Source organism: Mustelus asterias, chromosome 1 (assembly GCF_964213995.1).
Source record: "Mustelus asterias chromosome 1, sMusAst1.hap1.1, whole genome shotgun sequence".
NCBI classification, from domain to species: domain Eukaryota; kingdom Metazoa; phylum Chordata; class Chondrichthyes; order Carcharhiniformes; family Triakidae; genus Mustelus; species Mustelus asterias.
In genome coordinates, this window is record NC_135801.1 from 187,392,171 (window position 1) to 187,406,191 (window position 14,021).

General features: G+C 42.8%; 1 protein-coding gene across 4 annotated transcripts in view; it reads right to left on the reverse strand.

The window, feature by feature from the left end:
- Nucleotides 1-222: 222 nt before the first annotated feature.
- The window catches only part of dqx1 (DEAQ box RNA-dependent ATPase 1), a 133,486-nt gene continuing 119,687 nt past the window's right edge, over nt 223-14,021 (reverse strand). For 2 of the 4 annotated variants that reach the window (XM_078224293.1, XM_078224301.1), the window contains exons 10-13: nt 12,055-12,129; nt 10,883-11,073; nt 7,996-8,186; nt 223-5,223 (exon numbers count right to left, since the gene is read on the reverse strand). In XM_078224293.1, coding sequence (XP_078080419.1) covers nt 5,034-5,223; nt 7,996-8,186; nt 10,883-11,073; nt 12,055-12,129 — 647 coding nt within the window. In that variant the 3' untranslated portion in view covers nt 223-5,033. The remainder of the gene's footprint in view (nt 5,224-7,995; nt 8,187-10,882; nt 11,074-12,054; nt 12,130-14,021) is intronic. The other 2 variants (XM_078224307.1, XM_078224313.1) reach the window with 1 other exon arrangement.

Below are 14,021 nucleotides of genomic sequence, written 5' to 3' on the forward strand. Positions count from 1 at the left end.
GTGCTCTTCCTCAGACAAGGACACCAAAACTGCACACAATACTCAAGGTATGTGATCAAACAAGTCAATATTGGTTAGTATGAATTTGCATTGACATGTAGGAAGTATGGGATCCATTATGAGTGAGTGAGTGAGTGATGCAACTGAACCAGAATAAGTATCAGAGACAGACCCAAGTTTGTAATTTGAGTTGACAGTACAATATGCACTCTGTAAACAAAATACGATAAAACAAGATTATTTTTCGTTTTACTCTGCAGTCATTAAAATTGACATTGGTGACACCGTGGAAATGTTCTAATATTTTAAACATCGTCTAACATTCAGAAAAGTACAATAATTCCACAGTAGGCTAAATTTTACAGCAAGTTTCTTCCTCAGTACAAAGGAAGCTTCTAAAATTTGTGCTTACGAGACCAGTATTGGAGATAAGGGGAGAAAGTGAATCATAAATAAATATAGCAGCAACACCTATATTTTCTATTTGCTTTGAAATCAATAGTAACACAACATTTTGCCTGCTATCTATGCGATTCGCAGTCGTGCAGAAAAATAAATTACAATAGGGAAAAAGGCAAAGTCCCAAAGCCTTAAATTATGTGTAGAGAAACAATGTGCTAGCCTTTCAAATAAATTATAAAGCTTTCGTTGGGAGAAGGGATTGGAGCATTACACAAGCTCCAGCTCACTTTTGACTTGTGTAGCTTTTTAACAATGTATATGGAATTTACAGATTAAAACTATCCTGTGATTTCCAATTTAAAAACTTCAATAACATATGTTATGAGGATTGCAGCCTTACAGGATGCCACCCTAATTCATTTGTTACCTTTCCTGCAAGGCAAGAAGCCCAAGGCGGCTTAACAAACAATCCTCATATTTAACGCGCCCCTCAATTTCAGGATAAAGATTCATAGCATTTGAAGCACGGCATCGGACATGTCTGAGACACAGGGCTCAATGCAAGTGCACCTATCCATCTATTGCTGCAGCTGACAAATAGTTGTAGAATCATCTGCATTAAGTGAACATTCCTGGTAAAGAGAACTACATCTACATCAACGTGCAGAAGACATAAAAAAATGTATTTTCTTGACTGAAAAATGTGCAAGTTTTCCCCTACCAGAGGATAAAAACAGCGCATCCTGCCTTGACGGTAAAGTGTAACCCAGCTTTGAAATGCACCCTTAAAGCTTCCCTTTACCCAAGTCACTTTGTACGAGAACTTCTGATCATCAGGAAAAAAAGCTACCTGAATTGGCACTTAGAGATTTGCAACAGCACTTAATTGGCTAGGTTTGAAGCTTCCCTCTTGTCCTCTTGGTTACAGACTACTAATTTACTGGCGGCACGGTGGCACAGTGGTTAGCACTGCTGCCTCACAGCGCCAGGGACGCGGGTTTGATTCCAGCCTCGGGTCACTGTCTGTGCGGAGTCTGCACGTTTTTCCTGTGTCTGTGTGGGTTTCCTCCAGGTGCTTCGGTTTCCTCCCACAGTCCAAAGGAAGTGCTGGTTAGGTGCATTGGCCGTGCTAAATTCTCCCTCAGTGTACCCGAACAGGCGCTGGAGTGCGGCGACTAGGGGATTTTCACAGTAACTTCATTGCAGTGTTAATGTAAGCCTACTTGTGACACGAATAAACAAACTTTAAACTACTGCTGGCCAGCAGAGTTTTGCCTACTGCCACCAGACCTCTTATTGCAAACTTGCCAATTTCACTAAATCCAGCAAAAATACGACTTTGGCGAGTCTGGCAGGTTTGCAGTGGGGCTGTTAAGGGAGGTTCCACCACCATTCCAACACCAGTGTTAAAGTAGCCCAAGAGGCCATCCATCCTGTCCATTAGTTGGAGGTCTCTCTCCTCCTTCAAGGAGATGAAACGATTAAGAAACTGTTCAAAAAACAGCAAAAAAGCCAATGATGCTTCTAAATCCTATGCAGAAGATCCTCAATCCTACAACTTCAAAACATGTCTTCTGAAGAGACTAATCGTACCGATTATAAATGTTGTGTAGAATCATGCTAACATCTGTGCTGTGGATGAGGTAAACTCGATAAAACCATAGCGACCATTTTAAAAACATAAAACAAACTCACAATTATTCAAACTTGCCATGATAAAAATTTAGATCTTGTCGGCCATGCTAAATTCTCCCTCAGTGTACCCGGACAGGTGCCGGAGTGCGGCGACTAGGGGATTTTCACAGTAACTTCATTGCAGTGTTAATGTAAGTCTACTTGTGACACTAATGAAAAAAGCTTAAAATTTAATTACTGCGAAATGAAGAAGATACCACTTTCTAAATGTAATTATTTGCTACCCTTGCTCTGATTTACTCCCTTTCTCTCATGAGGCTTCTGCTGAGTTTAGATTTGACAAGTGACGGCCTTCCAAGTTCTCAACCAGGCAGCCATTCTACACGCAAGCCTTGACAGCATCTGTTGATGCACAATGTGATAAGCTCAGCCCCCTCCTGTTCCATCCAATATTCATTGTTCTCAACATAGGTCGCTGAATAGCGACAAAGGGTACAAACTCCGGTTATTACTTTTCATCCTCCTTAATCCTGAGCACTCAAGTCACAAGTTGGTATCCTGCCCAACAGCAACTAACTCCTCAGTCTACAGAATCGAACCCAGCACTTGTTAGGCTGCATAGCAACTGGGCTGCGTGTTTATCTGCGAAGACAGAGAGAGCTGGTCAATTTACTATCAGTAATTTACTCATCTCAAACTGCCTTTTATGGTGGTGCCTTCTTGAAAGCTAAAGGCAACGAGAGCTTCACGATCATTCAAAAGATCCATTTCAGCTATAATAAGGAAAAACCTTGCGTCCTAAACTACACAGACGCACACACAAAGGGGAGGAGGAAAAAATAACTCACGTTTGCAATTTAGTGTAGAGTCTTAAAAACTTGAAACACATGATGCAAAAACATTAGCTACCAGTGGCTGGATTCCAATTTTGTTTTTCCAAAAATTCCAGTTGAAGGAGAATTCATGCACTTAAAAATAGTACTAGCAGTTTAGTTAAACAGGACATTGTAGTGTTTTCCCATTAACTTGTTCCATATCCAAGATGCAGCCGAACGATTGCAGAAAACCCCCTGGAAAGACAAAACACGGAAGGATGCTGGGAAACTGAAAACTGTCACTGTCTTACTATGCAACTCCAGTAACTGCATAGATATGCAGAGCGAGCAAGGGTAGACTGAACAATATAGCAATGTGCTACTGCCCCTCATGATCAAAGACGTCTGCAATGACAAACATCTGTTTTTAGACCTGCGAGAGTGGGGTACGGAACCAACTGGTTGGGAGCTGAAATTTCCACATTGTTCTAAAGCTGAGCTTTATCTGGACATTGCACTCAACGATTACCGGACGCTAGAGGCTTAAGCCCCTGTAAGCAGACATAGCTCATAAATTAGCTTCGTTTGCCCCACAACTAGTCCCAGCTTGCTTGGCATTCCAGTGAGTGAAGTGTTCGACAAGTGCAAGATATTCACAACAAAGGAAATTGTCCTGCTGTGTGCGCGTATGTGACTTTGAAAATCAGGACAGTATATAACTTTATAAAAATGATAAGGTAGAAAGTTATAATCCAGACATATAATTCCTTGTAATTATATCAATGTAGTGCCCAAACCTTTAAAAAGACAAGCATTGCATGACGCTGTTGTATTGCCACATTACTTTTGTCCCAGTTTCACTTGCCTCTTGCGCAATCTGCAAGGGTCACCCTTTCTGATTTGAGTTTCCAAATATGCACAAGTGTGCAGATATGCAAATACATATGCATACACAGAGAGACGCACACACAGCGACAGGCGCCCTCAGCGACAGGCGCGCACACATAAAATGTGTGTTCAAATCATTCCATGGTAAAGATGAGGCTTGATGGTTATTTGCACAATTCAACTCTCAAATAGCACAATAGGGGAGAACCCACCAAAGAACGATGAAGTGTTACAGCAGAGAAAAAAGCCATTCAGTAAATCAAACTGGTTATGTTTTTAACATAATCAACCGTCTGCTCCAATTATTGCTCACTCCGCCCATATCCTGAAGCACCCCTTTTCTCATAACAATGAGATCTTTTTCAGAGAATTTGTGGAGAGGTTTGAAGATGTTTCGAATCTCATATTTTTGGGCCATTTTTATTTGAAGAATCTTTATCTTTTTGTGCTCATGGTGAGAGATGCTAGTTTTGGGAAATGGAACACTTTCCCATTGCCAGCGTCACACACTTGAGTAGAAGTGAGGTACAGCATTGTGAGCCACAGTTCCTCGATGCTGACCCAAATATTTGTCTAAGTGCCAATCTCAGCACAGTACCCGCTACTACACGCATGCAGCATTTAACTATTTCCGCAGCAGCCGCCCTGGAGTGACACTACCACATCACAGGAAACTGTGTGCGCACAATGAAAGTGGGTTGAGACTGTCCAATCTCATTTCACCTTATATAACATGACATGTAGTACTTCCACATGAACATTGTGCTGAGTTCCAGAAGCTGAAAGGACAGTATTATCAAACCCACTGCATCACCCGTCAGTTTCTACTCTGGAGGAGAATATGGGCAAATACAGGGCAGAGGTGTTCTCGCCTTTGAAAGTAACTCACTGGCTGCTGAACCAAAATATCTTCTGGTCAGAATCAAAGATTTATACAGCTGAGGGGAAGGCTATTCAGCCCATTGCCCCGGCTCCTTGCGCAAGTTATCCAATTAGTCTCACTCTGCTGCTCTTTCTCCAATTTATTCCTTTTCAAGTAAACGTCTAAATTCCTTTTGAAAGTTACTGGTGAATGTTGTTTTTCTATCCATTCAGGCAGGGCATTCCAAATCACAATTCACCGAGTACGAAAGAAATTCTTATTTTCTCTTCTGGTTCTTTTGGAGAAGAAAGAGACGATTGTATTCAAATGCTGGATCTGGTTCCCATGTTGTATATGAGTAGATTTAGAGACCAGCTATCCTTAGTCACTGGTCCCTTTGCCCACCCCAGTGCTACTGACTTCCTTCCCATTCACTGAAGTAGGCAGAGCTCCTCATTTTCCACCTCTTCTACATCTTCATCCTCCTTCAGGGCTTCTTCTGCCTCTTCATCTTGCTGTGCCTCTGTGCCAGTCAGCTTCTCTCGGAGTTTCATGAGCAAGTCGCGGCTCTCGCTAGCTGGCAGGTTGCTCAGATAGTACTGCGGCGCAAACTCAATCAACCTGGGCAAGACAAAAAAAAAACACAAGGTGAAATCCAACGGGGTGTTGTCAGAGCGCTCAGCTTCAAATTCATTGTGGTTGACTCTTAAATGCCCTCTGAAATGGTCCAGCAACCCACCATTTCAAGGGCAATTAGGATCGGCAACGAACGCTAGCCTTGGTACGGCGCCCCCATCCCATGGAAGAATAAGAAAACAATTTCTTAGAACAGTATAAGAGTAATGAGGTATACAAAATATTTACAGCGCAGAAAGAGGCAGTTCTACATCAGAGTTGATACTTAACAAGTTCCTCCTCCCAACCTTCTTCATCAACAAAGGTATAACCTCTTGGTTCTGGTATCATTTGATACTGTTTTTGGGGTGGCATGGTGGCACAGTGGTTAGCACTGCTGCCTTACAGTGCCAGGGACCCGGGTTCGATTCCCAGCTTGGGTCTGTGCGGAGTTTGTATGTTCGCCCTGTGTCTCCGTGGGTTTCCTCCGGTTTCCTCCCACAGTCCGAAAGACGTGCTGGTTAGGTGCATTGGCCATGCTAAATTCTCCCTCAGTGTACCGGAGCGTGGAGACTAGGGGATTTTCACAGTAACTTTAAGATTTGATTTGATTTATTGTCACATGTATCGGTATAGTGAAAAGTATTGTCTCTCGTCTCTTATACAGACAAAGCATACCGTTCATAGCGAAGGAAAGGAGAATGTAGTGTTACAATCATTGTAGTCATTTCATTGCAGTGTTAATGTAAACCTATTTGTGACACTAATTAATAAACTTAAAATATTAATAAACTTAAACCCTTCAATACCACGATGACATCAATTTACTTTATATTTTGTGAATATATTTTATATTGTATAATAAACGAGGCAAAAATAATAATAAAAAGCCACATGCACTTGTCTTCTGTTCTGGATTTAAAACTAAATATGAATCTTTGTCAGGTGAACTCTGCTAGAAGGATCAAGTGGAGTTGGAGACAGGAGGGCTCACAGATTCCAACGAATAAAAAGCAAATTTAGGATCAATGTGGGAAATTATTCCACAGAAACAAGAATAATTTAGAAGCAGCTGTGTACAGCAAGAGAGCCTAGTGACAAACGCTTTAAGAAGATTTTAAGACAGAACACACTCCGACAAGAGTATACAGCACAAAGGGACTTGAAGATTAAACCATAGTATATAGACAGTTACAAGGCTATGGGCGGCACGGTGACACAGTGGTTAGCACTGCTGCCTCCCAGCGCCAGGGACCCGGGTTCGATTCCCGGCTTGGGTCACTGTCTGTGCAAAGTCTGCACTTTCTCCCCATGTCTGCGTGGGTTTCCTCCCATAGTCCAAAAGACGTGTTAGGTGCATTGGCCATGCTAAATTCTCCCTCAGTGTACCCGAACAGGTGCCGGAGTGTGGCGACTAGGGGATTTTCACAGTAACTTCATTTCAAGCCTTGTGACTAACAAATAAACTTTAACTTTACAGGCCATGTGCTGGAAAATAGGATTCGAATGGTTAGGTAGTTTGCCTTTGGCTGGCGCAGAAGCGATGGGCCAAAGGATCTTTTTCTGTGCTGTATACCTCAATGACTCTTTGACACAGATTCAGAAGGGGGAAGACCCTGCCTGACCAACTCCTTGGCCCTTTTTCAGGAAGTGATACCCAAGTGAACTTTGGAAAACCCTATGATGTAGCCTAACTGCACCTGCAAAACTTCTGACACATTTTCATACAAAAGGCTGCCAAAGAGGCTTGGAAGTGGAGAGAAAAGCCAAAAGTTGAGAAATTGGCTGAAGTGCGTGAAACAGCTGGATCTGATATTGGATTTTGGCACAAAATGTGGTGCCCCACAGATCAGTTCGCAGATTCTTCCTGTTTTTGGTGATATTAGTGACTTGAGCTCGGAAGGAAATAGAACGCTGAAATCCTACAGCAAAACAGGACATTCATCACAACACGGCACGATTAACTAACTGAAGCGTTTTGTGTGGGACCAGTAAACCAGGCTGTGAAGACTTGAGATCTGAACAGACCACCTCAGAAGCAAAAGCATTCATAAAAAACTGATGAGTCAGTTCAATGATTCGAATGAAAAAAAATATCATTGCAGTGAGTCACTGACTGTAAAATTAATTTAAATCTGGAGGAATATTAGCTATCCTCATAGCCTGGGGTATTACCAGAATCCGATAAATAGAAAAGATTACAGCAGCACATTCCTCACCCAAGTTGTCATGTCGTCTTTGATTGGCTTCATTTTTTCTCACAAGAAAATACAAGACAAGTCATAGAATCCCTGCAGTGCAGAAGGAGGCCATTCGGCCCATCGAGTTTGCACCGACCACAATCCCACCCAGGCCCTATTCCCATAACCCCATATATTTACCCTGCTAATCCCCCTGACACTAGGGTCAATTTTAGCATGGCCAATTAACCTAACCCCACACATCTTTGGACTGTGGGAGGAAACCGGAGCACCCGGAGGAAACCGACACAGCCATGGGGGGAATGTGCAGAACTCCGCACAGTGACCTGAGGCTGGAATCGAACCCTGGTCCCTGGCGCTGTGAGGCAGCAGGGCTAACCACTGTGCCACCCTGTGACTTTTGCTAGCACTATAGTCATGCTGCTGATATAACTTCTCTCAAACAATTCCTCCAAATAGAGCTCGCTGTGAAAATATTATTCCATATATATGAATATTGCAGTAACTGCCTTTCCCTGTAGTCCCTACAATCTCCACACAATCTCTGAAGACAAGGACCATTAAGTCACAATCTTACATTTCAGGTTGAATCTCAGAGACAACGCTGATGCAGTTGTCTTGGAAAATGGTGAACTCGTGATAGAGGACCCAGGAGGGAGGCCGGGGCCGAGGCTTCCTGGTGAGATAACACGATGAAGGATGCAAGTGAGCCACATGCTTATGATTCAGCATCAAGTAATTCCCAGAGCCATCCACATCTCTTGCTACCTAGAAACGGGGTTGGTTTTTTTCCCAAATGGCAAAGGAGGGGAGGGAGAGGGGGACAAACAGGAGGAAGGGAGCAGAGGGGAAAGAATAAAAGATGGTGTGAGTAATTAGTTAAATCTGTAGTGCTTATTTAATTTATCATAAAATTAAAAACTTACCAGTGCATAGAGAGAAGACAACAGCCTCACCCTGTAGGGTGTTCTCAAAGCACTATTTTCTTTTTACAGGCATCATAAATAATTGTGACACTCATTGATGGGAAATGTAGAATTGCAAATTATGCTACTCATCTAGTAATCCAGTGGCATGAACTAATGGTCCACAGACACCAGCTCAAATCCTGCCTTGAAGAGGCGGTTGGGTAGTGGTATTGTTATAGAGTCATAGAGTCAGAGGTTTACAGCATGGAAACAGGCCCTTCGGCCCAACTTGTCCATGCCGCCCTTTTGTTTAAACCCCAAAGCTAATCCCAATTGCCCGCATTTGGTCCATATCCCTCTATACCCATCTTACCCATGTAACTATCTAAATGCTTTTTAAAAGACAAAATTGTACCCACCTCCACTACTACCTCTGGCAGTTTGTTCCAGACACTCACCACCCTGTGTACGAAAAAATTGCCCCTCTGGACACTTGTGTAGCTCTCCCCTCTCACCTTAAACCTATGCCCTCTAGTTTTAGACTCCCCTACCTTTGGGAAAAGATATTGACTATCTATCAAGTTATTGACTATCAGCCTTCTACGCTCCAGAGAAAAAGGTCCCAGTCTATCCAGCCTCTCCTTATAACTGAATCCATCAAGTCCCGGTAGCATCCTAGTAAATCTTTTCTGCACTCTTTCTAGTTTAATAATATCCTTTCTATAATAGGGTGACCAGAATTGCACACAGTATTCCAAGTGTGGTCTTACCAATGTCTTGTACAAACTTCAACAAGACATCCCAACTCCTGTATTCAATGTTCTGACCGATGAAACCAAACATGCCGAATGCCTTCTTCACCACTCTGTCCACCTGTGACTCCACTTTCAAGGAGCTATGAACATGTACCACTGGAACTCTTTGTTTTGTAACTCTCCCCAACGCCCTACCATTAACTGAGTAAGTCCTGCCCTGGTTCAATCTACCAAAATACATCACCTTGCATTTGTCTAAATTAAACTCCATCTGCCATTCGTCAGCCCACTGGCCCAATTGATCAAGATCTTGTTGAAATTGGAGATAACTTTCTTCACTGTCCACTATGCCACCAATCTTAGTGTCATCTGCAAACTTACTAACCATGCCTCTAGACTAGTAATCCGGAGCTAGACTAGTAATCCAGAACTAGTAATCCGAACTAGACTAGTAATCTAGAGATCCAGGGCAAGATCTGCGGATGTAGGTTCGAATCCCGTCATGTCATATGATGAAATTTGAATTCAATAAAAAGATCTGGAATTAAAATTCTCATGGTGACCATGAAACTATTGTCGTAAAAACCCAGCTGGTTCACTCATGTCCTTTAGGGAAGGAAATCTGTCGTGCTTACCTGGTCTGGCCTACATGTGACTCCAGATGGACTCCAGGGGAAACGATGGCCTCGTGGTATTATCGCTAGACTATTAATCCAGAAACTCAGCTAACGTTCTGGGGACCCGGGTTTGAATCCCGCCGTGGCAGATGGTGGAATTTGAATTCAATAAAAAAAAATCTGGAATTAAGAATCTACTGATAATCATGAATCCATTGTCGATTGTTTGAAAAACCCATCTGGTTCACGAATGTCCTTTAGGGAAGGAAATCCTCCGTCCTTAACTGGCCTGGCCTACATGTGACTCCAGAGCCACAGTAATGTGGTTGACTCTCAACTGCCCTCCAAGGGCAACTAGGGATGGGCAATAAATGCTGGTTGGCCAGCCAGTGACACCCATGTCCCACGAATGAATAAAAAAAAAAGATCCACAGCAATGTGGTTGACTCTCAAAATGTCCTGTGGCGGGCAATGACTAAATATTCTATCGGCTTTAATTGGTCGAACTCAGGTAGGTGACAGCAGCTGCTCATGTTTCAGTTCTCACGAAAGGTCTGCTGGAAATATCTTTCGTTTGTTGATACTAGCCAGCCTCCTAAACATGCTCAGCACTTTCAGTTTCTTTTTCAAACCTGATTACTCTTCAATTCCTAACAAAGGTTAATTAATCGGAATTGGAATAGCGCTTGTTGAATATTGAATTTAAAGGCTGACAGAAACATATGCTGGTATTTCAATAATTAAAATTAACTTGGAAATATATCTTATGCACCATCAACGGGTTATGCAACCTCTTCTTTAGTCTGTGGTTTTACACTCTCACTGCTGTAGTCTGACTAAGTGCTTTTGATCTGATTGTAACGCTTGACACAGGCAGCTGTCAACCATGCAGTGGGCAAACCAAACATTTCCATTGCTATGGGCTAATCGGCTAAAACATCAGGCAAAGAATTTGAAGCCTTGTGTATCGCACACCTGGTAGAGCGGCATCACCATTGGTATATTTGACAAACATTACATTGGTAATGATGAAACCAGATACGACAGAGGCTTTGCCAAGGAAAAGTTGACAAGAGCGGGCAGCAACATAGCAAAATTAATGTGAATTATTTACAGTCTGCGCAGGATCTCTGACTGGATGTCAGGACGTGGAGGAGTTGCAATGGTACAACATGAACACAAACCTTAAGGAAGTAGCCAGAGATCAGAGCTTTCTTTACGTTAAGCACATTTTCCTCCATTCCGAAGTTGGGTGGTGATATAGGCAGCTCAATCCTTTGCATCAATTCCAGCAATTCATAGCGGACAACATCAGCCAGCTTCAGAGCAGAATAACTCAAGTAATTCTTCAGACACCACGTTTCATCTTCATTATCTACAAGCAGATTTTATAGACTTAATGTGACATCACTGCCCTCTCACCAATGAATACATCAAAAAGCTTCGGATACAACGGCAAGTGCAACAGATCATGAGTTTTTCTTTGCAGGATTACATTAGTCGTGGGGTCAGTTCATGATTTTAGTCAGAGGTGAAAAAAGTTTGATAGAAACATAGAAACTAGAAGTAGGATTTGGCCATTCGGCCCTTCGATCCTGTTCCGCTATTCATCTTGATCATGGCTGATCATCAAATTCAATATCCTGATCCCCCCCTTCCCCCATATCCCTTGATCCCTTTAGCCCCAAGATCTATATCTAATTTTTTCTTGAAATCAGACGTTTTGGCCTCAATTAATTCCACACATTCACTGCCCTCTGAGTGAAAAACTTTCTCCCCACCTCAGTTCTAAAAGGTTTACCCCTTATCCTCAAACTATGACCCCTAGTTCTGGACTCCCCCACCATCGGGAACATTCTTTCTGAATCTATCCTGTCTAACCTCTTGGAATTTTATAAGTTTCTATGGGATCTCCTCTCACTCTTCTAAACTCCAGTGAATATAATCCTAAACGACTTAGTCTCTCCTCATATGACCGACCTGCCATCCCAGGAATCAGCCAGGTAAACCTTCACTGTACTCCCTCTATAGCAAGGATATCCTTCCTCAGATAAGGACACCAAAACTGCACACAATACTCCAGGTTTGGCCTCACCAACGCTCTATGCAATTGCAGCAAAACATCCCTATCCCCAAATCCTCTTACTATGAAAGCCAACAGACCATTTGCCTTCTTTACTGCCTGCTGCACCTGCGTGCTTACTTTCAGCGACTCATGCACAAGGACTCCAAGGTCTCGTTAAGTATCCGCCTCTCTTAATTTACACCCATTCAAGTAATAATTTGTCTTCCTATTATTGGATAACCTCACATTTATCCACATTATACTGCATCTGACATGCAGATGCCCACTCACTCAGTCTGTCCAAATCATGTTGAAGCATCTCTGCATCCTCCTCACAGCTCACCCTCCCATCCAACTTTGTATTACCTGCAAATTTGGAGATCATACATTCAGTTCCCTTTTCCAAATCATTAATATATAATGTGAACAGTTGGGGTCCTAGCACAGGTCTTTGCAGAGCCCCACTCGTCACTGACTGCCATTTATGCCAACTCTTTGCTTCCTATCTGCTAACCAGCTTTCTATCCATCCCAAGCCATTATCTGCAATCCCACGTGCTTTAACTTTACATAGTAGTCTGTTGTGTGTGACCTTGTCGAAAGCCTTCTGAAAGTCTAAATAAACCACATCCACTGGTTCTCCTCAATCAACTCTACTAGTTACATCCTCAAAGAATGCCAATAGGTTCGTCAAGCATGATTTTCCTTATGTAAATCCATGCTTTGTCAGATTATACCACTGCCTTTCAAATGCTGAGTTATGAATTCCTTGATAATGGACTCTAGAAACTTCCCCAGTACTGATGTTAGGCTCAGAGGTCTATAGTTTCCTGTTTTCTCTCTACTTCCCTTTTTGAATAGTGGGCTTACATTAACTACCCTCCAATCCGCAGGAACTATTTCACAGTCCAAAGAATTTTGGAACATAACCACCAATGAATGGATCTACTATTTCCAGGGCCACTTCCTTAAGTACCCTGGGATGAAGATTATCAGGCCCTAGAGATTTATCCACTTTCAATTCCATCAATTTTCCCAAAACCATTTCTCTACTAATGCTGATTTCCTGGAAATACTGGAAATGTGCTGCATACCGACCCGTGTTTAAAAGAGAAATACTTGTTAAAATTTCACATTTAGCAGACTCCGACAGAAAGGTTGCTTCTGAAATGCGAACACATGCCCCTCTCTCAGATGTTGCTTCAGCTCACTTCACCCAGTCAGAATGCCCAAATCTCACCCAAAGTTAATCATACAATTAAATGCTGATTGTTGGGAACAGGTTGGGATGGCATGGTGGCACAGTGGCTGGCACCACCGCCCCACAGCGCCAGGGGCCCAGGTTCGATTCACAGCTTGGGTCACTGTCTGTGCGGAGTCTGCACGTTCTCCCCATGTCCACGGGAGTTTCCTCCGGGTGCTCCGGTTTTCTCCCACAGTACGAAAGATGTGCTGGTTAGGCACATTAGCCATGCTAAATTCTCCCTCGGTGTACCCGAACAGGCGCCGGAGTGTGGCGACTAGGGGATTTTCACAGTAACTTCATTGCAGTGTTAATGTAAGCTGACTTGCGACTAATAAACTTTTAAAAAAAACTTTAGGTGTATGTTAATTGATGGGTTTGATCCAACAGGAAGACCCAAGATGGGTGCAATGCCTTATCTTGTTTGTCTCTCTTGTGGGGACCATGAATTGGATTCAATTTGAATTTAGTTTTTGGAGGAAGGGAGGAGATGGATTCAGGTCCACCTAGTCCAGTCTGAGCAGTGGCTAACTTTAAGAATGGAATAAAAAAAAAAAAAAAAATAAAAGGGTACAAATCTTAAGGGAGTGCAAGAGAAGAGGAACTTGGATGCATGTGTGATATAGATCATTGCAGGTGGCAGGACAAAGAGAGAGGAGATAATAAAGCATATAGTATTCTAGACTTTATTCTTAGGGTCATAGGGTACAAGAGCAAGGAGGTTATGCTGAATTTATACAAGACAATAGTTAGGCCTCAGCTGGAATGTTGTGTACAGTTCTGGGCACCACACTATAGAAAGGATGTGAATGCATTGGACAGAATGCAAAAGAGGTTTAGGAAAATGGTCCCAGGGATGAGAAACTTCAGTAATGAGGATAGATTGGAGAGGTTGAATCATAGAATCCCCATAGTGCAGAAAGAGACCAATGGGCCCATCGAACCTGCACCAACAACAATCCCACCCGGGCCCCATCCCCATAACCCCACACATCCAACCTGCCAATCCCCAGGTT